Below are 22189 nucleotides of genomic sequence, written 5' to 3'. Positions count from 1 at the left end.
TTTTAATAATTACTTAATTATAGTAATAATTAATATTAGTAAGCTACCTTAATAAGTAGAGATATAACTTTTAATAAAGTTAGACTATAAAATAGTTTGTTATAGGTTAGAGGGCGTTTTTAACTGCTAAGGTGGAGGTGTTAAAGGGTTAGCTATAGGAGGTGTAGGCGTCTGTAAATATATATTAAGCTTTTTAATAATATGGTCTAGGTCCTATGGTGAAATTCTAGCGCTTTAGAAAGCAGACCTAATGTTTTTTTTATTAAAAACCTTATTATAAGCTTAGTAGAAGGTAATAAAGAACTTAGACTTAGTGATATAATTTATAGAGGCTTTAATAAATTAGTTGATTTTATTACTATATATGCGTTTTAAAGGTGAATGAAGGGTAATATCTAATAGCTGTAGTAGATATAATAAATATGCAGGTATATTAATAGTTATAATATTGTTCTGCTTATAGTAATTATTAAATTTAGCTGATAAATAGCTTTTGTAGCTATTAATAATAAGTATCTAATAGATATCTTTTATTTAGTTCTTAGTATATTTATTAAAGTGTTTAATTCCGTTAAGATCTATCTATTTATCTATCTATTTATTAGCAGTAGGTTTAATCACCTAGTTGCCTAGAACACCTAATTCCATAGTCTAACTAGCAAAATAATATGCACCCTTAACAATTATAAACAGAGGGATATACCACCCACCTAAATTAATATATTTAATAACTATAGCCTATTTATAATTACTAAGCTGGACAGACTTTACTTTACTATATTAATCAGTATATATAACTATTATTAACACAGTAATTATGCCTATCATAAAGCCAGTTTTATTAAAATTATATAGGTCCCCCTCTAAGATGCTATATTTAGCTATTATGTTGCATAATAGCGCAAACCACTTTGATATAACCTCAGGATCTTCTTAAAGAGACTTTTAATAATTATATAGATAATTTAACTTAGTTTTCAGAGCAGGCTGTAAGTCTATAAACTGCCTAGCCTATCGCTTACTAACAGGCTTGCTATTACAGGCTCACAGCAGGAGATTAGCTATATCTTCCACACTGCTGAGGTGGAAAGGAAATCCTCTAGAATCCTATTTAATAATGTATTAGAGAAGTGTTTTCTCTTCGATTAGATTAAGTTTATATCGTTAGGGTTAAGCTTATTCGCATCGCGGTCAGTTATTCATTCTATCGGCTAAGGTGCTCTTTAGGATACTGTAGGTCTTTGCAGCATGCGAAATGCTTAAGTTATTACCTGCAGCGCATGTTGATTAGATCGCTTTAATCGTGAGAATGACTTTGTCTTCTTAGGTGTAGATTAGCATTATGGTTCTTTGGATTTTACGCGTCAAAGGTTTAAGTGATTTGGACGTAAGAGTGTTTAGAAAAAAACGTCCGGCTGACTGATGAACCATGTTATTTATGTTATCAAAAGTTAAAAAAAGATATTTATATAAAAATGTGTACTAAATTACTAAAAGAGATAATAATAAAATTAGTTAACAAACTTTATAATATTAGTTTTAAATAAATTAAAGTTATCTTAATATATTAATATTTTAATATTACATTAATGTATTAATTAAAAGATCTATAATATATCAATTAAAATTAGTTAGTACAGTAAATATATATAAAGCTATTTATTATTAAGTATAATTAACTTTATAAGTATTTTAAAACTTTTTAGTTTTATTTTATTATTATTATTATTAGCGTTATAAATATTAGTTATATATATTATAAATAAAATAAAGCAAAGTTAAGCTAGATAATAAAAATAATTAGATTAAAATCTTAAGTAATATTATATTAATAGAGATATATTATTTAGAAAACAATACAGAAGAAAAATAATATAATAAAAATAATATAATATTTAACTATATATATAGTTTTTTATATAATATATTTAACTATAACAAAATCTATTTATAGCTATAGATTTAATATTACTATTTTGTATACATAAAAATAATAGAATTATTATAATTTTAAATCTATACATTATATAATCTATTTTAATACTTCTTAATTAATTATAATTAACTTAAAGTTTCTAATTATAATTAAAATCTCTAACTATAAACTATAGTATTATATTATTATTATAAATTACTACTATAGTTATTAATAACATATTTTAACTATTATAACTATATAATATTATATTTTTATTTTTATTAACTCTAATAATATTCTTTTCTGTCTTTGTATTTTATTAATAATATTATGTTATAATCTATATTATTAAATTATTTATTTAATATAGTTAATAATATTTATTAGTTTATAAATTTCTTAGTTTTTTAATATTATTATTATTATAATTACTAATAACTATAAATTTAATATTTTAAGTCTTATTATATTATTATTATTATTTAATATCTTTTTTAATATATTTAATACAATAAACTATAGATATATATTAATTAATAATAGATAATTAATAATTAAGTATAATTTATATAATAATAAACTTTTAACTATAAATAAATTAAACTGTTTAAAACCTTATTATTCTTATTAACTACTAAAATTATTTATTCTAAAAAATTATATTAAAATCTTTAACATATTTTTATATTATTTAAAGCTATATAAACTATATACTAAATAAATATATAAAATTAGATAATAGGTTTTTTTATTTATTTTTTAATAAATATTATTTTAATCTCTTATAAAAATGAAATATATTTTTTATTAATTAATTAATATAAAAATAAAATAACTAACTAAATCAATAATATCTCTATAAATAAATTAATTATTATAAAAATATTAGATATATATTTTATATCTTTATTATATAGTTATATATTTAAATATTACTATAACTATAGTAATTAATAATAATTAAGGTACTAGTAATAGATTTAGCGCGTTCTATATATAATGCGGAAAAATACGTATTATAGTGTAAAATAGGCTTTTTTCATGTTTTTGCATAAGCGGGGAAAAAAGGGGGGCGGACCCTGTCAGTGCAACGGACTGTACATGTGCGGCGTCAGGGATGATGGGCCAACGGGGACAGACCCGGCCAACTGCATATGGACGTCCAGGGATGATGTGCCCAATCACAACTACCTCTTCATTCTCGGTATGGTCTAAGACAGAATACCTAACATGACCGTTAAGTGACACTTGCCTGTCAATCAAACAGCCTGGCCGTCCGGTCCTCAGCCGCCAACCTCTCCAAGTGATCCTCCCGAAGATGCGCATACCATCCAAGAAACTCGGGAATGCTCTCAAAGACATACATCCCCCTCTCCCACAAATTCACAACGTACCGCCATTTCCACCCATCCCCGCCCGGCTTACGGCAGTACACCACGCAGCATGAGGCGTCCTGTCCGTCCCTCCCCTGAGTTTCACCCGCCTCCCATCGTTCAGCCTTGGGGGTCACAGCCGTTCAATCCCGTCTCGTCTTCCAGCTCTTCCGGTGTCTTGGCACGGCTCGTGTCCATTGTCAGAGACCAGAAGGTCAGCTGCTGGTGGTCGTGGCACGGCAGCCCGGGGCCAATCAGGCCGTGAACTTCCTCGGCCACGACCCGGAGCTCTGCTGGAAACTTGATCGTATCTCTGATATCCTCGTGTGAGTTTTCGCGCAGAGCCTCCTTGATGTGAGATATGTAGGCCTCCAGGAGCCCAGCGCCGTTGGCCGGGTCTAGGCGGATTGTCCCGTCTAAACCACTCAACTGAGCTATCTCATCCCAATGGATCAGAACGTCATCGGGAAACCTGACGCCCTCCATGAACCCGCCGAGTTCTAATCGTTCCTCGAGAAATTGCAGGCGAGCATCGTTGATTTCCTCGTCTGTCCAGTCCTGGTCCAGTGGTAACTGCTCCAAGACATACTCCACGTACAGTTCCATGTTCTTCCGAATATGGGACGCGATGTGTGCGCGATAGGCGTTTAGCGCTTCAATAACCTTGGATCGATCGGTTTCCATGGTGAAGGCGGTGAACTTGGGTGTGGCTGACGCGAGCCGAGCCGCAGGGATCGAGATGAGTCGATGTCGTGGAGGAGTTTGAGACAGTTGCTACACTGCGGTGTAGGTATGATCGCAAGGCGTATTCCTCGTACATGCAACAACGTTCTAGGCTGCATCGGGTGCCGCCAAACGTCAGCTACAGCCTAAATCAAGTCCACATGGGAAACCACCCAGAAACTTGCCCGTATCAAATTTCATTCGTAGATTGCAGCATTTCGCTGGAACTAGTTATCAGAATTTTCCGAGGGTTTGCACTTTAACAAACAGCGCAGTATAATTCTGCAGCAGCATGACCCCTTTTCAAGGTATCTGTGTCATGATTCGTCTAGTCTTAGCAAGAGACTAGACTTTTTAAAATCTATCATAAACTTATTTCTCAATAATAAGCTCTACAAACCTCGAGATCGAATACGATTTATAGCTTTACCTCGTATATCTTTCTCATATTCTTTTAATTTTTAAAAGCTTTAAATTTATAGCTAAATCAGAAACTGCAGATCTTAGAGCTAATACTCTATTGCTTAAGAAGAAGTATATATTTCCTGTGAATGTGGATGTAGAGCTACGCTTTGAAACACTCCAGTCCGACAAAAATGTCAAGGGACAGCTTCAGATCTATCGATCACCGGATAACTCTCTCCCCTGTCGGCCCCTCTGTCCCTTCTGTCCTTTCTGTCCCCGTCCTTCTTCTTTTCTCGTTGTCCAGAGTCCCCGTCGTCCAGGGTCCTCCATTGCCTTAGCATCAAAGGCAATCCGGACAGAGGGCGTTGACGTACTCCAGGTGCTCGTTGGCGTACTCGACGTTGCTCTTGGCTGGCGAGCAGGCGCGCTTGAACAGATCTCTGGCAGATCGGCGTCTGGTGCACGTCGCGAACTCGGACCACGGCGCCTCGCTCCAGGCAATGTGGTTGGCAGGGAACGCGGCCAGCTTGGGCTGCGAGCCGCCGGTGCCCATGTTTCCGTAGATATCGGAGCGGTAGAAGGGGTTGAGCTGCTCCTTACCCTCGACGCCGTTTTTGACCTGCGTCCAGCCGATGATCTGGTTGTCCTTGATGCCGCCAAGAGCGGCGAACTCCTTCTCCTGAGGGTACGGGTTGTACTTGCCGAGAGTAGCCTGGCAGTCGATCATGTTGGGGGCAGAGTGGATGCGATAGATGTAGCCGTTGTTGCCGAGGAACTGGCGGACCCAGGTGCGGGCGAGGTTTCTATCAGAGGTGGTCGAGACGTAGCCGTCTTCGTCTTTGCTGAAGCCGTTGTCGGCGCCGTTGACGTGGTTCCAGAGACTGGTATCAGGTGACACGACGCCAATGTTGGACTGTCCCTTGGCTAGGAAGCCTTTGGAGGCCTGGATGGTCGAAAAGGCTCTGGAGTCTGCCCTGTAGAGGTCGACAGCGGAGCCGAGGATTGACCAGAGGGAGAAGAGAAACAACCCGAATACAAAGGAGTATTGCCGAGCCATTTTAGATGGATAGCAATAGAGGACGACAGCGACGGATAACGGCAGATATGAGGATGATGGAGACGATATTGATATAACTACCACAGGGCCAAAAGAGAGTGCTCTTAACGAGTGTAGGATTGTGATGACGAGGCTGGTCGGCAACAAGACATGAATTGACGGGATAGTCGCCTAGGTTTTATCGTTTTACACATTTTCCATGCCACGCTGCTCTCTCACTCGAACTTGGGGTAGTCATCTGCTTCTCTCCTCAACAATACGCTTCTCTCACCGGAACTTTGGACTGCCAAAACCCCGTGCGCAAGATACCAGCTCAGGAGGTCTCACGTATCCATAACACCAAGTAAGTCAAGATACATCGTCATCAAGTGCCAAGCGGCCTTCGGTTTCGTCGGAACTCGAAATCAAAGTTGATGTTAGTTAAATTGTTCATGATTCATCCATTTGCCTAGGCCAAATACAGACGGCGATGAAGTTCATACTGCTCCGTGAGGCTGTGGATATTGAACACTAGAGGCCCACAAGAAGTTCAGATCATGCGTAAATTTCTTACACAAACGACGTATCAACCCCCAATAACGCAAGTCATAGATACCTGACAAGGATTCTGTGTGTTGTCCGGCTGAGAGCTCAACCGCCGAGTGGACGATTGTCTGATGAAGCTCTTGCGCAGTCTTGGCCGGGGCGGATAAAATGACGTTGAAAGTGTCCTACCCGGCAAGCCGGTGCCGGAGCGGATGTACGACGAACGACAACGCGAGAACGATCCACTTCGGTATCGCATGTCTCTCCGCGGACACGCGAGGTCTCCGGTCGTGTGGACGCAGCTACGAGATGGAGTTCAACTAGTGCATTACCGCTTTAGGAAGTTCTTGTGATCTAGCGGTCGGCGAGGCAGATAATCACTTATGTTTTAGTGATTATGCCTTAGTCAAGACCCTTATGCCATAACCCACTAGGTATCCAGTGTATTAACCACAAAGGTATAGAAACATCTGACAATCGCTACTCGGGATGGAATGTGGTCCATAATATATTCTAATTGAGTTTCAGCTAGGAAGATGGCAGTACAAATTTAAAGTTATATGCCATCCCGAAAGAGCCGAGCGGTGATCTGCGCCGGCTTCCACTGCACAGAGCCAGCCTTAAATGGGCAGAATTGTTGGTTTTATTGTTTCACATTAGCTGGCCAATACCGGAAAACGTGGCAAAAAAATATGCACCCGTGCTCCATCATCGGGCTTATAAGCTCCAACCTCCGATAATAATAGATTGCAGCAACACCGCAAGCTTCTGCCCATCACAATTCAACCTCCACCCAACTCCCATATTCCCAGCACACACAAACGCACAATGTTCCGATCTTTTCTCAATTCCATTTTCCCAGGCTCGCAAACCCCGCCAGAGTCCACAATCGCCAATTCTGCCTCCCCCGACGAGTCAGGTCAGCGAGTGACCGGCTCGACGTGGGAAGTCCACCCAATCAGTCATCCTGCAACCGCGCCGTGGCATCTCAACCTGTCGGACACAGACACCGACAAACTTATCAACGGATATCAGCCCGCGGCGATGGAGGATCGATGGATGTGCCGTTCGGATGGACCGGACGAACAAGGCGATATAGTGGTCCATGTGTACCGAAGTTGGACCGGCAACGAGCAGTTTCAGATGAAGGTGACTGCTTCCGGCCTCCGCGGGACCGCACTCCGCGGATCCGAAGCCAAGAATTCTGGTGAAAAGGATGCGGAGATTGCAGAGATCACATGGGATACCGGCAGTGGTGATACGCAAATGTCGGAGGAGGATGCGAAGAGCTTGGCGACGACGATTTGTAAAAGGGTGCTGGGATGTGAGCTCTAGAAGAATTCTTAGAAGAGGAACAGAAGTAGATGTCATCTGATTGCTGTGGAGTTGTCAATATGAAACTTTGTCTAGTTTTCGGAAAGAATGTCACAATGCGTAGCCAGCTATCTAGTCATCGTACACCGTACATCGTACTGCAACCACACCAAAGACCGTTGGGAAGTGGCGCCAAGAAATCATGCACAACCCCCAAGTCACATCCCGTCGGGTGTTACCTCTAAAATCCGCTTCCTTCAGCCTCAAATTGTGAGCGGGATGCGTCGGAGAGCGAGGCTCAGACCCATCAATAATGGACCAAAGTTAGAGTTCACTCAACTGCGGGTTGCTCTAGCTTAGTCTGTTCCACCTTCGGCTCCGTCATCCGGAACTCGTATTGACAGTTGACCCCGAAAGCGAACTGAATGACGAGGATCGTGATGATATCTTTGAACTCGAAAGTAATCGCGATGGCTGAGTTTGGTCTATAAGTAGGTTTGACATCCGCAAGACTACTTAGGCTATTACTCTCAGCATCAACTCATCTGCACTCGCTTCTGATCTATCACGTTCTTTTCAACATTCCAAACCCATAACTATCAAGGTATTCTATATTTCCAACGCACATGCCTGAAAAATACTAACTGGGCACGCAGATGCAGCTCTCTACTCTCATCCCAGTCGTCGCCCTCGGCATTTCTGCCATCAGCGCCGAGTACTGCACACAAGCTCTCGACCCCTACCCCCGCAAAGCCAGCACTGGTTTTCTGTTCGAGAGCGTAGATGCAAACAACTGGAAGTGGACGTCCAGAGACGTGCAGGTGGTCACCACCGTGAGCCCACAGGGCGGCAACTGCCAGATCCACCAGGGCGGCGGCGGCGGTGAATTCTCCGCCACTATCTGCATCGACGTACGTCCCCCATTGCCTGCGTCATGTTTGAGGTAATGCTGACTTGTTTCAACAGTTCAAGGGGAACTACGCCTGCTGGGTCGCACCGTCCAAGAACCAAGTGTGTGACATGGTCTTTGAGCAGGACGAAGCCCCTGTTGATGTTTGTGGAAACATCAAGAACATTTGGGGCTGGGTGGCTTAGGTGAGTGCCATGACTTCCGGAGAGTGACAACGTGATTGACAAATCAGTTTCCAGGCTACCAAATCTTTCCTTCTGCGCTGGCATATCATGAAATTTAGAGGACGATGGATCGTTGGTAGAAACGGTTTGGAAAGTATCTATCGGTGAATTAGGTTGCAAATGAAGTGATGTTAGTCTTGTTGTCTACTTTTTATGCATCTTCAAATCTTTTGCAGCAGCGATCTATCATCTATGTGGTGTGCTTTCAAGAAATATTTGCACTGCCACCATTCGTAGGATCAGAAATCCCAACTTTGATTCCGGTTTTTGAACTTACATAGCAGTGTTTTAACATATGGATGAATACTTTCACAAGTTTCAAGCTAATAGTTTCGAAAACAAAAAGGGACAAGGGACAATAAGAACGATAGAGACAATAGCTGCATAGCAATTGTAGAACCAATATGAGCAACAGAAACGATAGGGACGATAGAGACGACAGATAACAAGGAAAATAGAGATCACAGAGACGAAAAGAACGATAAGGACGACAGAGAAGATGATAGGGGAATTAGAATAATAAGAATAGCAATTAGTGTGGGTAACTTTGACAAGGCCAACACGAACAATATAGCTCAAATTAGACCGCGCTTTATCATCACGTATTGTAACATAGAAAGACTGTGGACCGGAATATAATTAACTAACCTAAAGAACAGCAGGTAGGTGGGCTCTTTCTAAAGCAATAAGATATCAGCTCCGAAATCCACAGCTTCTGAGTTAGCTACACGTCTGAAGTTCCCAGAATTAAAGGGCACGCGCGATATACACGAAGTAAAGCTCTCAGTACCATTCGATCTCGAGGTTCACAGTGCTTATTATTGAGAAAAGGGCGTATCTCCAAGATTTTGGTCTCTTTCTGCCACATCTGTTCTTCATCTAGTTGTTCCCTCTTCCATGTCTTCTACCTTCGGCTCTGTGCGGTTCCGCATACGTCCCGCAGCCCCCTTACGAACAGCATGACTCTCGCAGAACTTATTATTTAAGTCTGATAGATAATAGTTATTGTCTATAGCTCTTTCGATTGTCTCTAGTTAGTCTGAGCTCCTCCCTCCCCTTCCCCCTCAACTCTCTTCAACTCCACCCCAAAAGCGACAGGCACAACCTTCTCAACCCTCCCATCCTCCCCGTACACAAATTCAAAATGGTCAAGCGCCTTGTACCCGTACGTGATCCGGTCCACAGTCCCCCAGCTCAGGCAAGACGCGTTGGCATGGAACGCCTCCCTATCAATCGCCTCCCGCTGCTCCGGCGTGAAATAGTCAAACACAGCCCTCCACGCCTCCGTCTTCCCATCCCCAGACTTCAGCCCCGTGGGGTACACCCGCGCCGTCACGTTCGGGTTCGGCTCCATCCCTGTCTTGTTCAACCCCGTATGGCTGTACCTCCCCAAATTCGGCACAAACTCGAACCCCCTCACAACCCAGCCCTCCACCCGCACCCCCCACCCGCCGTCAATCCTCAACGTCACCGCCGATCCGGTCTCCGCATTTTCAAACCGGCCCGCCACGCGGCTCGCGGCCTCCTCCCGCGAAGCCTCGTCCAGCGCGCGCACGAGCCCCGGCAGCAGCGCCCACAGCTTCCACTTGTAATACGCCGGCACGACCGCCGAGATCTCGGGCCCGGCCGCGAGCACGGAGACGGTGAGGCCGTACTCGGGCAGCAGCGCGAGGCCGGCGTGGTAGTTGAAGATGTCGCCGGACTTGGCGTACATCTCGACGGGCCGCCCGCCCGTCAGGTTGGCCGAGAAGATGCCCTCCCACGGCTTGCCGACAAACTCGCCCGGCGCGGAGGTGAAGGTGGACGGCTTGAGCCAGCGGCGCGTCTTGGCTGGGGACAGCAGGCGGTGGCGGAGGATGGCGTCGCCGAAGCGGAGCATGTCGCGCGTCGTGGAGTACATCCCCCCAGCCCTGCTTCTCTGTAAGCCACACGATAACACTTCATGTTGACCAGTGTCGGGCAAAACTTACGGGGCAAAGACTCCCAGATCCCAGTCCCAGATGGTGTTGTTTTCAGGGATGAACAACGTCGACAAGTCCTCGGGGGAATGGGGGTACGTCGTGGAGGACATGCCCGCGGGGTCGAGGATGAGTTCCTGGAGGACCTGGCCGCCTCCACGACGAGCCCGACGATGGCTATTCCGGTGTTGGAGTAGACGGGCGTTTGGTAGGCTGGTTAGACTGGTGACCGGCGGCTCTTAAATACCTCGATGAAGTCTGTGGTATGGTAAGCCTCTCGTGCCTCCGATCGTTAAGAATAGAATCCCAACAAGTCACCCTCCATCGTGCAAGGCCGCTGTCCAAGGAACCCGCCACAGGCCGGCTTCTTCTCCAGCGGAGGCAATCCGAGAGCCTCCCAGTCACCCTCATACTGTCCCCGGTCCATCATCACTGCACCCCGTCAGCAAACTTCCCATCCCAAGCCCCAGGAAGTAGCGCCACTCACTATCGGCCCCAATCCCAGAAACATGCACCGCAACAGCTTCAACCGTAACCTCATCCCACTCGACCTCCAACCTAGTCAGCCCCCCCCCGCCGCGCCCTTCAGCGCCGGGAGGAACTTCGTAACCCGGTCGTCCCACCGCACCACATCATCCCTCTGCAGCGCCGCCAGCACCGTGAACACCTTACTAACGCTCGCAAGCCGGTATACGGTGTCCTTACCCACGGCCTGCGCGCCGCGGGCATCGCGTCGCGGCGGGGTGTGGTGGAAGTCGAGCAGGGGCTCGTCCTCGAGGGCGGACTTGATCCCGATCGACACGGCCGAGGTTGCGAACCCGGCCGCTTCCTCCTCGAGAGAGGCGAGAAAGGTCGCGACGGCGCGTTGGACCGCCGGGTGGGCCGACGGGTTGCGCGCCGCGGGCAGGACGGGGCCGAGGGGCGGACAGGTGTAGGATGCTGCGGCTGCGAGGGGGATGAGGGCTGAGGGGAGGAGTAGGAGGCGCATTATGGCTGTTAGACTATATGATTGCATATGTCCTTTTCGTCATTGATTCAGTTTAAATTGGTTTCTGCGACGACGAGATTGGAGAAATATTTAACATACCCCTCGATCAAGGATGAAAAGACATGCTTTAAACAGCCGCAGAGCTTCACTTCTCGTAATAAGAAATGAGTCAACCATTCGCAATGCGTGCGACTACCCCAGTCGAGATTCGGGTCATTCTTACATATCTCACCTTCCAATCCCAGCTTGGCGTCATCTGGCAAAAGATCCAAATCCGCGAATTCGAATCGCCCTGTATTCGCACAAATCACCCAACCCAGCGACCACAATCAAGGGCCAAGAAGGTAAAAAGAGACGTCTCCTCTGTCCTCGGACTCACACTACTACATTGTTAATCCATTTGTGTAGCGAACACCCCCTCACTCTCGGGTCAGCAACGCGAATCACTTGCGAGTGCTCCCCAGCAAACTTGCACCTGTAGCGCAGGAACTGATCTGGCGTGGCTTATGCAGTACCAAAGTACCTTATCCCTCGTAGCCTATGCCATGCTAATTTGTAAGAACTACTCTGAATTGACAGTATCCCGCCTAAGGTACGGTGGTGCATCTTGCGTGCTTACGATGACGTTGGCTGACGCGACAACATCTATCGCACTTGTGCCAGCACCTTCCCTCCAAAGCTTTCACATGGACTCTCACAGTGGGTTGAAGGAAAGAAGAAAATTAAATGGTGCATAAACATTGTGAGCGGTCGGTCACAGACACACGCAAAAAGGCATCGAATTGACGTGGGAATCGTTATAATTCTCATCCGATGAAAACAAAGGTGATCTCGCACCCCTATATCGCGAGAGATCCCTCTAGACAAAGAACAACATTGAAGAAAGTCTGTTCCCCACAGCCGTGGCCTCAGAAACTTCTAACTGCCTTCCTTTCCAAAGCGTCAGAAAATGGGAAGAAAAAGGAGAAGAAAATAAAAACAGAAAAAGCTTTCTTAACTCTCTCTCAGCCACCCACACGCCTTCCTAAAACGCCTTGCGGTCCGCGCATCCTAATCCTTCATTGGCTCTCATGCTCACGTCCCGATATCGCGGGGCCAAATAAAAGCTAGTTGTAAAAACGTGCAGAATAAACACATGGCCCCTAGGCCCAAAAGGACTCTAGATGGATTTTGCCCCTGGCAATATCTATCCAACCCCGAAAAAAAATAGGGGTGCTGGGCCCCCAACTTCCTCCTCGTCATTCGTCCCATCCAAAGGCGCCCATCCATCTCATGTCAGACCTTACTTCTCCATGTGTCCATCGTTGAGAAGCATCTCCAAGACAATCTGCACGCCATGTTGCTCAGGATGGCTCATGGAAATCTTGACCGTGCCCTTGGAGTCTTCTCCCGCCGGCGTTTGGCCGCCGAGCCAGTTGTTCTGCTGGTTGTTTGTCGCGTTGCCGCCCGTCGGGCCTCTAACACCGAAGTCGAGGCAGCGAACATCGCGGCCAGCAATGATCTGTCTGAGGCGACCGTTTTCGGCGTTGCGCACCTCCACGTAATCTCCGTTGAAGAGGAGCAGGTACTGTCCGTACATTGTCGCACTCGTAGCCTTCTTCTGCTTGCCCGAGTACTCCATGATGAGAGTGCGGCTCACATCGCCGTGCTTGTCGACGTAGACCGCGCAGTCCTCATATGCCAATAGGAATTCCTGGTCGTTCAACTTGAACATGCCGAGTGGCCTTTGGTCTCTAATTCTGCTGGCGATGTTGGCAATCGCTGGTTGCTTCAGGTCGGGGATCGACATCGTTTGTTTCTTGTCCAGAGTGAGCAACTCGAAGCCCTTCGCAGTAGACACCGCGATGTAGCTCTGGAAGAGGTTTAGAGAGTAGCACTCTGTCGGCAAGTAGAACTCGTCATAGTCGCGGAACGAGTCGGTACTGCCCTTGATGCCTCTGTGCCCACCAAACAGCCGCGATCTCTTCTCCGAGGCTTTCTGGAATACTGGCTCAAGCACCTTGAAGGTGTTGTGCATACCCTCTCTTCGCTTGAAGAACACGAGCATACGCTCCTTCATGCGAGCCGTGGCGAAGAATGCCACGTCCTTGGCCAGCCTCTGAGGGGCCCGCCTAGGGTTGTCGTGAGCGGGAGCAGGGAAGTTTGATACTGGCGCAATCACATCCAGCGGATACGCAATCAGGGATCGGTCTGCAATGATGAGGCAAACCGAAAACTCCTCAAGCACTGCTATTTGAGTGACCCTCGAGGTTTGTACGCTCTGCGTATCGTTAGCATCGGTATCTCAAGAATTGCGACAAGCTTTACTTACCCTCATCCATCCGCGGGGATTTGTCGCGTCAGAGATATACACGCCGTAGTCTGTTCCGATGGCAATGATGGACTTGCCGAATGCGTTGAACCCACAAGCACAGTTAACCTGCGCTCGACACACCGGAGCGGGCCCCCTGCCGGGTCCGTAGACCTCCTCAATCTCACGGACGGCGCGATCGAGCGGGGTACCCCGGATCGGAACGCCTGGTTGCCTTCCGACAGCAGACGCCGCATCATATACGAAGGCGCTGTCGGCGAGCACTCGAAGGCGGAAGGGCTCAGCGTTCTGCGAGAATAGCGCCTTGGCGTGGCGTGTCTTTGCCTCGATAATCTTCTCAACCCATTCCGCTCGGGCCTGTGACGATGTAGCGTAGAGGGTGTAGGTCTCGTGACCGAGATGCTTGATCTTGAAGGGGTAGAGGATTTTGCCTTCGGGGTCGGTGGACAAGGATGGCGTGAGTCTTGCGGTAGAGGTCGAACCGATTGATGAGCTCGTAGCAACATGCTCCAGGCCCGGGCGCTCAGTACCGTTAGACGTGATCTTGTTGAGCCTGGGATCTGATCCTCCTGCGCCAACTCCGGTCCGGGCCAGGGGTGCTGTGATACCTTTTTGCTTGGAGATGGGATCGTCGTTCATCGTATCCAGGAACAGCAGAGGCATTGGGATTGGTTCCTTTGACACATCGTACTTCTTCTCACCCCTGCCGTCCTTGGGGCTGACTACCTTGGCAAGGATGAAGTAATGGTCAAACAGCAGCGCGTGCGTGTCGACCCATCTGACACCCTTGGAGCCCATTCTTTGCAAATCGCCCTGCTTAATAAGCTCTCTGCCCAGATGGTCAAGGTTGAGGACTGAATGAAAGCCGGGTCTCAGGACGAGCATGGAATTGAGCTCCATCATCTCGACCTTCTTCTGCATCTCCGCGACCTTGGTGTCACACTCCATGGTAACGTTGCGGATTTCTGCGATTGCCCTTGCGAGATTCGCCTTCTCCTCATCATCGCGAATGGACTTCTTCTCAACGGTCTCGAGGAGCAAAGAGTATCTTTGCAGACGAGTGATCGGGGTCTTGAGGAAATGCTGCCAGCCTAGACGCTCAGAGCGCTTGTGCTTTTGTACTTGATCAAGGAAGTTGCGGAAGAGAAGGTTACGATCAGACTCTTTCCGCACCATGTACTCAGCATAAGGGAACTGAGACGCGTAGTCAATGTACACATCGCGAGCCTTTCGGATCCATTCGCGGAAGAGGTCCGAAAAGCCTGTAATCCATGGGCCCTGCTCTTGCTGTCGGTACTTCAGTTGCGCAAGGAGATTATCCTTGTTGACAATTTGGACAGCGTCCGCCTTTCCGAACACAACTTGAAGGAACTTATCAATCTTGTTGGGAGGAATGATGGGCGGTTGACTGTTGCGTAGGTGGTCCCTGTAGAGGACGCGAAGGACCTCGAGTTGGTTGACGAACAACTCCTCGCTGTTGACGATCTCGTGAAGGACGTGTTGGCGCTCAACCTCTTTCTTCGGCTTCTCTGCCATGTCCGCTTCCTGAACTTTGTAATGGACGTTCCAGTCAATAGCCTTGACCTCTTCGAGCAGCACCTCGTCCAAATTGGCCTTTTTCAATGTCCTCATGCAGTGGTACGAATAGCACCGGCCGCTTTGAGATTCATCGTCATGCAGCTTGGACGCGTAGCAGCCGGTGCCCGTCAACTGGGGCAAGACTCCGGAAATCTGCCCAGTTCCAAACTTGACCCACTCTTCCTCCGGAACCAAGACACCAGCGTCCAGCATCAGCTGGGAGACGAGCGTGCTCAGAAGCTCAGCATCAGCCACGTTAATCGTAGGAACCTTGGCTGTGAAGAGCTTCAGCAACGCTTCCTCGACCGACTTTTGCTTCAAGTCCGGTTCGCCGTCGGCCATTTCCCGGATCCAGTTTGCGATTCCGCTCAGGGCCCACGGTTCTGTACACCTCTTGATGTCGCCCGATGTCAACTTGGACGGAACAAATTTCCTCTTTCGGCCGCTTGGTAGTGTGATCATATCGTATGCCATCGAAGAAGGTGTTCCGGTATCTGAGTAGGCATCGTAAGGTAGTCCTTGCTGTGCGGCAAGCTGCTGCTGCTGCATTTGGTGTCTAGCCATCTTCCTCCGCTCTTCAGCCGCGTCGGTTCGTGATCGGGTCGGCGCCTGCACCTGAGGGGTATGGCTGTGGCTTGACAGGGAAATGGACCGCTCAGGGAATGGTGATTGTAGAGAGTTGACTGTTGTCGTGCTCTGTTGGTAGTAGTCGGAGCCGTCGTTGTAGAGCGTGCGGGAATCGGTGCTGAGAGAGTGGGAATGGTAGCTGCGAGTGGTTTGCTGTACGGATAGCAAAGAGCTTGTATCGCTACCCGGGCCTGGCGGCAGCGCTGGAAGTGGCCTGTTCGTAAGTCCGGGATGGTAGAAAATGTCGGGGTAGTCTTCCTTGTACGGAGACTCGCTACCGCTCTGCTTGGAGTTGAGTGATACCCGTTCATCGCCCTCGTCGAAGCTTAGACGGTGAGTAGTCGGGGCTTGCAGGCCGCCAGTGCCACCATAGTCGACTTCGGCCTGTCTGAAAGCGGGCGCTTGAGAGTAGTCGTTCGGGTTGGGCAGCGGCCTTGATCCATCTCGGGGCGGTGATCCCATTTCGTCGCCGTACGCCAAGTTTCCAGCATAACCACCCGAAAGAGCACCGAGGTCCATGCCGCCAAGATCTGTACTGTCGCTCTGCTCCTCGGGGGTAGGCTGGAACTGAGTCAGAGCCGCGGGGGCGGCGTCATAAATCGCTGCCATGTTGCTGAACCGCCGGTCTTCCAAGTCGGCCTGTTGCATGGCCAGCAACCCCGCGGTTCCCTCTGGATCATCATCGTCTTCATCGTAATCGACCGTGAGGGTAGGGTTGCTTCTGTTCGGAGCGGATGGATTCATCGATGCGAGGTCTGAGTTGTAGCGTCGCAAGCCTGAGAGTTCGTCGTCGGAGAATTGACCGTTGACAGGTATGGGTCGGTGTCGTCCGCCCAGTTCCGCCTCAATGTCTTGCATAATGTTGGCCTGCAGCTGGGCTTGGTCCTCGTCGGTGGGGGTTGCGGCGCTCGGGTCCCAGGTCGGCTCCTCCATCGGCCGACTGGGAAGAGGGGCGTTGGTGGGATGTCGTTGCAGACCAGGAGAGTGTTGCGGAATCTGCGGCGAGGAAATCGGGGAGGCTGCCGAGTCGGACCGTGTGGACCTGTTGTAGAAGGAGGTAGGATCGGCAGAGTAATTTGGCCCGACAGGCATCTGTGACTGCATCGGATAGGGGGCCGACGAGGTGTCTGATGCCGCATATGTTGAGCCAGTACCATTTGTCCCGTACGCACCGTAATTGTCGCCGTAAGACTGCGAGTATGACTGCTCGTAAGCCGGGGCTTGCGAAGCTCCGGAGGCCTGCATCGACTGAAAAGTGGAGTTGTATGAAGCGGGAGGCGACTGAAAACCGGAAGAGGGCTGTGAATTGGTCGGGGAGCCGTAGCTCTGGCTGTAGTTGTTGTATCCAGAATATGTCGGCTGCCGCTGGGGTGCCGAAGAGGTGCCCGCGTAGGCGGCCGGGTTGTAAGCAGGCGGCGTGTAGCTGGAAGCGGCGGGAGGAGTATATGAAGTCGGCGAGGTGGCAGACTGGAATCGGTGCGACGGATGGGGGAGGTATGGCAGGCTCGTTGTCGCTGAGGCCGTCGACGGCGTTCGCGCAAAGGCCTGGGGGTTGTATGTCGAGTGAGACGATGTGGGAGGCGACGAGGCTTGGTACTGATGTTGGTAGCCGGACAGGGCATTGTTTGTCGAGCCGTAGCTGTGACGACCTCCAGAGTGGCTCGATCCAGTCGGACTGGTCAAGAATAATTCGTCCTCGCCCCTCGAAGATGTATGCTGGTGACCCTGGGGAGGCTGCGCTCGGTTCTGGTCAAACATGGCGGCGTCGTCCCCGTTGTTGAAACTCGGGCGTCGGCCGAGGTAAGACTGATCTTGCGACTGGTCGGCGGTGGGGTACTGCACCGGCGGCACATGGCCATACCGACGCTGGCCGTCGCGAAATGACATGGCGATCGCGAGCGGGGATGGCAACGATGTCGAGAAATTGTTCGTGGAGTCAGCCTCTGCCGCAGGCTACTGTGTCGACGGAAGCGGCGTCTCGGGGAGGGTTCGTTGCATCTGATCGAAGCAAGCTCGAGCGAGTGACAGTTTGCTGCACAGTGTGCCGCTTATTCAAAGGTTCGGTTCGGCATGCGCCCAGGACTGGGTCTCTGGTGAGTCGGGGATGATATTTGATGAAGCGTAAGGATGAGGTTGGTCGCTCGTCCGGGTGATCGCGGGGTGAGCCTCGTGGTTGCTGGTAGTGCGGCGGCGCAGACGGGGCCTAGCAGGACTGACGTCTTTTGGGTGCGGCCCTCACAGCTCTGGGCAGTGATGTGCGGCGGCCGCGGGTTGGGGAAGGTCGTTGGGCTGATCGGCGTAGGACTGAGGCAGCGGAGGTAGCCGTCGCACGGCGAAGGAGGACTCCACGGCAGGACGTAAAAGGCGATGGGAAGGAATGACAAGAGCAATGCAAAGCCGCAAATTTGGTGCGGTGTTGAAAGATGTTGGGCGCTGCAACGAGCGGTGCTGTAGAGGCAGCTCACAGTGCGGAGCGTCTGCCTAAGCTGGGCTGCTGGTCACTGGCTGCTGGCTGGCTGGCGGCGAGAGCGACAACCAAGCCACAATACCGGGGCTGGAACGTCGTCACAGACCGGGGAAGTCGCAAGGTCAGCGTCGTCGGGTTTGGCTTTTGGGGCTGGCGGTGCAGGTGCAGCGCGTAAGGACGTCGACGACAAGGACGACACAAGCAAGGCAATGCCCGCGTTCCCAAGGATGGTGCCAGGCGCTATGAGGCCTCTGCTTCTTTTTGCGGGTTGAAGTGAGGTGCTGACAGTGAGAGAAGGTGCAGCGAGGCGAGTCGCACACTGGCCGTGTTCGTCGTGTGTTTCGTCCTCGGGTCTCTTTCGGTGTGGTATGGTGTGCCTGACTTGACCAGACCCCGTCGGAATTTGGTGAAAACCAGGCGCAATGGTCGGCAGGCGGACAGGACAGCCCTCGTCTTGTCTTGTCTTCGGCTAGACGATGAATGCGATTGTTAGGGCGTCGGTCACTTGCTGCTGTGGTGCAAGGTGAGGAGGAAACAGAGAGTCGACACTACCACCGCACACACGGACGGTTGGTTTCTTTGCAACGAATGTCGCTAAGAAATTAGGTAGGTCCTGGTTCAAGTTGTGTGCGTTAGTAGTGTGGAGGGTGGTGTGGGTGAGGAGGACGACGACGACCACGCGCTGCGACTGGGCTAATTGTGACCAAAATATGAGGCACCAACAGAAACAACCCGCCCACGTTGGTATTAGTGCCACCACCTGCTGCTACTTTTTGACCCCCCAATATGTGCCCAATGCCGGGTACCGGTAATAGCTGCGGTACGAAACAGAAAAAAAAAAAAAAAAAAAAAAAAAAATTGTTGTTCAGAAATTGAGACGGGCCTGGTGCGTCTTGGCTTGGCCGCACCAGATTGAACTGGGACGAACGGGACCGGGACTGGGACGCTGGCTGGGCTGGACTGGGCTGACTTGGGTGATACGTCCAATTAAGGTGCATGTACATGTATGTATTCTGGTCCCCGTACGATGGAACCTTCTAAACCCCCCTCTCCCACGGGCCTAAGAAGAAACAGGATGCGTTCAAAGTCTCAATAAGAAAGTCTACTTGAATCTTGACTTGTCCGCTTTCGAGACTCCTTCAACGACACTAAAGATCTTGGGCATTTGTTGCCGTGTTTTTTCCCCGGTTCCAGCATGAACCGAATCCAAGTTGATGCTCACAGAACTACCTTCATTCACGGGAAGAGTAATACTTGCTGTTTCATCTGCTGCAAAGTACGACACACTGTTGGGAACCTGGGGAGTGGCTGTCGGGAAATACAACGGGGGGCCAATCACAATTTCTCATCTGTTTCGTTTCCTGTGACATTCATCATCCAGGACTGGGAACTGCTACGGTACCCAAGTACTTTCCCTCACCTCACCTCCTCACCTTATTTCCCAGGACTTGCTGCTGCTGCTGCTTCTTCTTCGCAGAACAGATTCGTCCTTGCTTCTTCGACAGTGCTGACGACATAACAGCTGTTGTCAACTCCTCTCACCCTGGCCATTGGCCATTGGCCCTGAGTATCTGCGCCGATTTCCCGGGCGGCCACCCCTCCTTCTTGGCTCCAACGTACCTCTCTCTCGCGAGTCTCATGGCTTTACAACGACGGGTGTCTCTCTGATTCCCCCACAGGGCCTTCACGTTCCCTCCCCCTCCTCTCGTATTCCAACAAACCGCACAACTGGGCTGCTGCAGGCCCGTTCCTTAGGTTTGATTGACCGGGCCTGGCCTCCTGGTCCTCGTCCTGCAGCACCTGTCCGCACACACGCACACACGCGCCACGGCGCCCTGACCGCACGGAAAATTCCAACAACTCGGGGTCCCTGCCGGTGGGTATTTTAATCTGTAAAGATGGCTGCTAGGCTCTATGAGTTTAGCGAACCCCATTTCTCGTATCCTCGCCCACAGACGCCGACAAGCACCGTATATCGCGACCCGCGGGAGCTCCAGAAATGAACCCCCAAGCTTCGTTAAACGGTCGCTTAGCAATGCGAAAAGGGAAGGAGCACGCAATTCCCAGCTACTTCGCTGGATTCTTGATTTTCTTGTCTCTCTTTATTTTCTGCGAGAATCTGTCCGTAAGGCCCTGTGCAAATGACAGTGATTCGATGGAGCAGTACGGTGCGTCTCACTAATATGTGAGATATTTACAAGAACCGCAATTCCAACCCGCTTGCAGTCTAGGAATCCCCATAGGTCCCCTCGACCGTGCCCTGCAAACACCAAAGAGAAAGGGAAATCGTCGAACTCTTTGACACCACGTGTCCCTCCAGGATCGATCTTGGCCCCCAGTCCGCACGATGCGGCAGGCTTGGCCGGCCTCCTTATCCGTTTCTGTGCCTGTCGCTGGCTCTGCCAATGCCGAGAATCGTCCACCAGCCCATGCCTTTTTTCCTCGAAATAGAGAGCAATATCTTTTCGCTTTCGTACACTGGCCATCCTGAAGGTGGCCGCACATACCATCAATCCGAACGAGATTCTGTGAGCCCGTTGTCTCACGCACTGCCCCGAGCCAGCCGTCTCGACAATCGAAGATGATGGTTCCGTAGGGCTGACTGCATCTGAATGACACGGCGTGCGGCGGGATTGGGTCTCCGCACCCGTCAGCCCGCCCCCCCGGCCAGCAAATGCCCGACTTAAACTCGTTGGGGGTTCATCCTTTATGCAGGAGAGACAGCGGGCACCCTACGTGCTTCAAGTTTGTTCCAGCTGCAACCGCCCTCGTCCGTTGTCTGGACTGTGAGCTTCTGGGCTTCGTTCCCTCCACGACTTGTAGAGAAAGCGATCAGTCGACTTCCAAACAATATGATTTGACCAGTTGCCGCTCGTTCCGGAGGTCTGCCGGAAAGTGAAGCTGATGGCCAAAACAGCCAAGTAACATCGCTGAAGCATGTGCAAGCTTTCAGATGCTTTGCAACCAAACCATCTTGACAGGAGCCCATTCTGATTGTATCGAATCTCACGGCAGTTGTTCATTTACAACGATGATGTCAACGGCACATCTCGACATAGGCCCCGCCAGCCCGCTATATGGCCAAAGCTTCATGCTAGTTCATCGTGCATTGTCCATGAAGCTCTCAATTATTACCAGCTTTGCCGTGTGATGCTGGCATCTGGATGATCAAGTACCGGGCAGGACCCTGCTACTGATGCTGCGACACAGATAGTCTACCTTGTGAGAGGCTCAGCAACGAGGTGCTGCAGAGTGAATGCCCGCGGTTGTCGTGTCGTAGGTTCACAGCAGCATAACCGAATCATCGGATGCCTCCCGTAATTCTCACCCAGCCACCCGGCATTCGCGGGGCAACTACCGCTGGTGCTGACGCCTCGCTGTCGGCGGCGGATCGCCTTGAACCAAATCGCCGGTCCGCCTCAAGCCATGGATAGGAGGGGTATTGCGTGCCTGGCGACCTCCACACCTCAAAGGCGGGATCGCATCGCGGAGAAATGTCCTCTCCGCGCTCCGTTCAGAGCTGTCCGAGAATCGGCTCTCCCACGAACGGCGCCTGATGCCTCCTCTGTCGGCTCCTATGACGGAGCTCGTGCTTCGCTGGTGTCCTGCCGCCGAAGCTATTTGGTCGTCATTGTGTGGTATTGCAGCTGCCATTTGTAATCACGTCGCGGTACCCCAGGCAGAGCCAGCCAACCAGCTCTCACCAACGGCCAATGAGAATCCACTTTCCTCAGCATGACGGCGATGAGATAATGTCGATGCTGCTCTGGAAGCGGGGCAACACAGCTTCCCCCCACCATGAAATCCCACT

The 22189-nt window shown here is 49.7% G+C and overlaps 4 protein-coding genes across 4 annotated transcripts; 1 reads left to right on the top strand and 3 right to left on the bottom strand.

The window, feature by feature from the left end:
• Positions 1 to 4759: 4759 nt before the first annotated feature.
• On the bottom strand, positions 4760 to 5476 carry E2AA-0 (Heat-labile enterotoxin IIA, A chain; the record flags this gene model as incomplete). The annotated part of the gene is made up of 1 exon (XM_037327106.1): positions 4760 to 5476. The coding sequence occupies one exon, from the start codon at positions 5474 to 5476 to the stop codon at positions 4760 to 4762; it is 717 nt and encodes a 238-aa protein (XP_037174319.1).
• A 1353-nt stretch (positions 5477 to 6829) lies between these two features.
• On the top strand, positions 6830 to 8410 carry CGCA056_v011861 (uncharacterized protein; the record flags this gene model as incomplete). Its single annotated transcript, XM_037327105.1, has 3 exons — positions 6830 to 7315; positions 7972 to 8226; positions 8282 to 8410. The coding sequence occupies 3 exons, from the start codon at positions 6830 to 6832 to the stop codon at positions 8408 to 8410; spliced, it is 870 nt and encodes a 289-aa protein (XP_037174322.1).
• Positions 8411 to 9479: 1069 nt separating this feature from the next.
• CGCA056_v011860 (Beta-lactamase-like protein) lies at positions 9480 to 11395 on the bottom strand (the record flags this gene model as incomplete). Its single annotated transcript, XM_037327104.1, has 5 exons — positions 9480 to 10359; positions 10420 to 10620; positions 10719 to 10839; positions 10895 to 10965; positions 11010 to 11395. The coding sequence occupies 5 exons, from the start codon at positions 11393 to 11395 to the stop codon at positions 9480 to 9482; spliced, it is 1659 nt and encodes a 552-aa protein (XP_037174691.1).
• A 1282-nt stretch (positions 11396 to 12677) lies between these two features.
• On the bottom strand, positions 12678 to 17798 carry rgf3 (Rho1 guanine nucleotide exchange factor 3; the record flags this gene model as incomplete). The annotated part of the gene is made up of 2 exons (XM_037327103.1): positions 12678 to 13655; positions 13707 to 17798. 2 exons carry the CDS (start codon positions 17796 to 17798, stop codon positions 12678 to 12680), a joined length of 5070 nt encoding a protein of 1689 aa, XP_037173980.1.
• Positions 17799 to 22189: the final 4391 nt, after the last annotated feature.

This window comes from Colletotrichum aenigma (assembly GCF_013390185.1).
Source record: "Colletotrichum aenigma strain Cg56 chromosome Unknown KSG_Cg56_contig08, whole genome shotgun sequence".
In the NCBI taxonomy this organism is placed as follows: Eukaryota; Fungi; Ascomycota; class Sordariomycetes; order Glomerellales; family Glomerellaceae; genus Colletotrichum; species Colletotrichum aenigma.
This window is presented reverse-complemented; position numbering and strand designations above follow the sequence as displayed.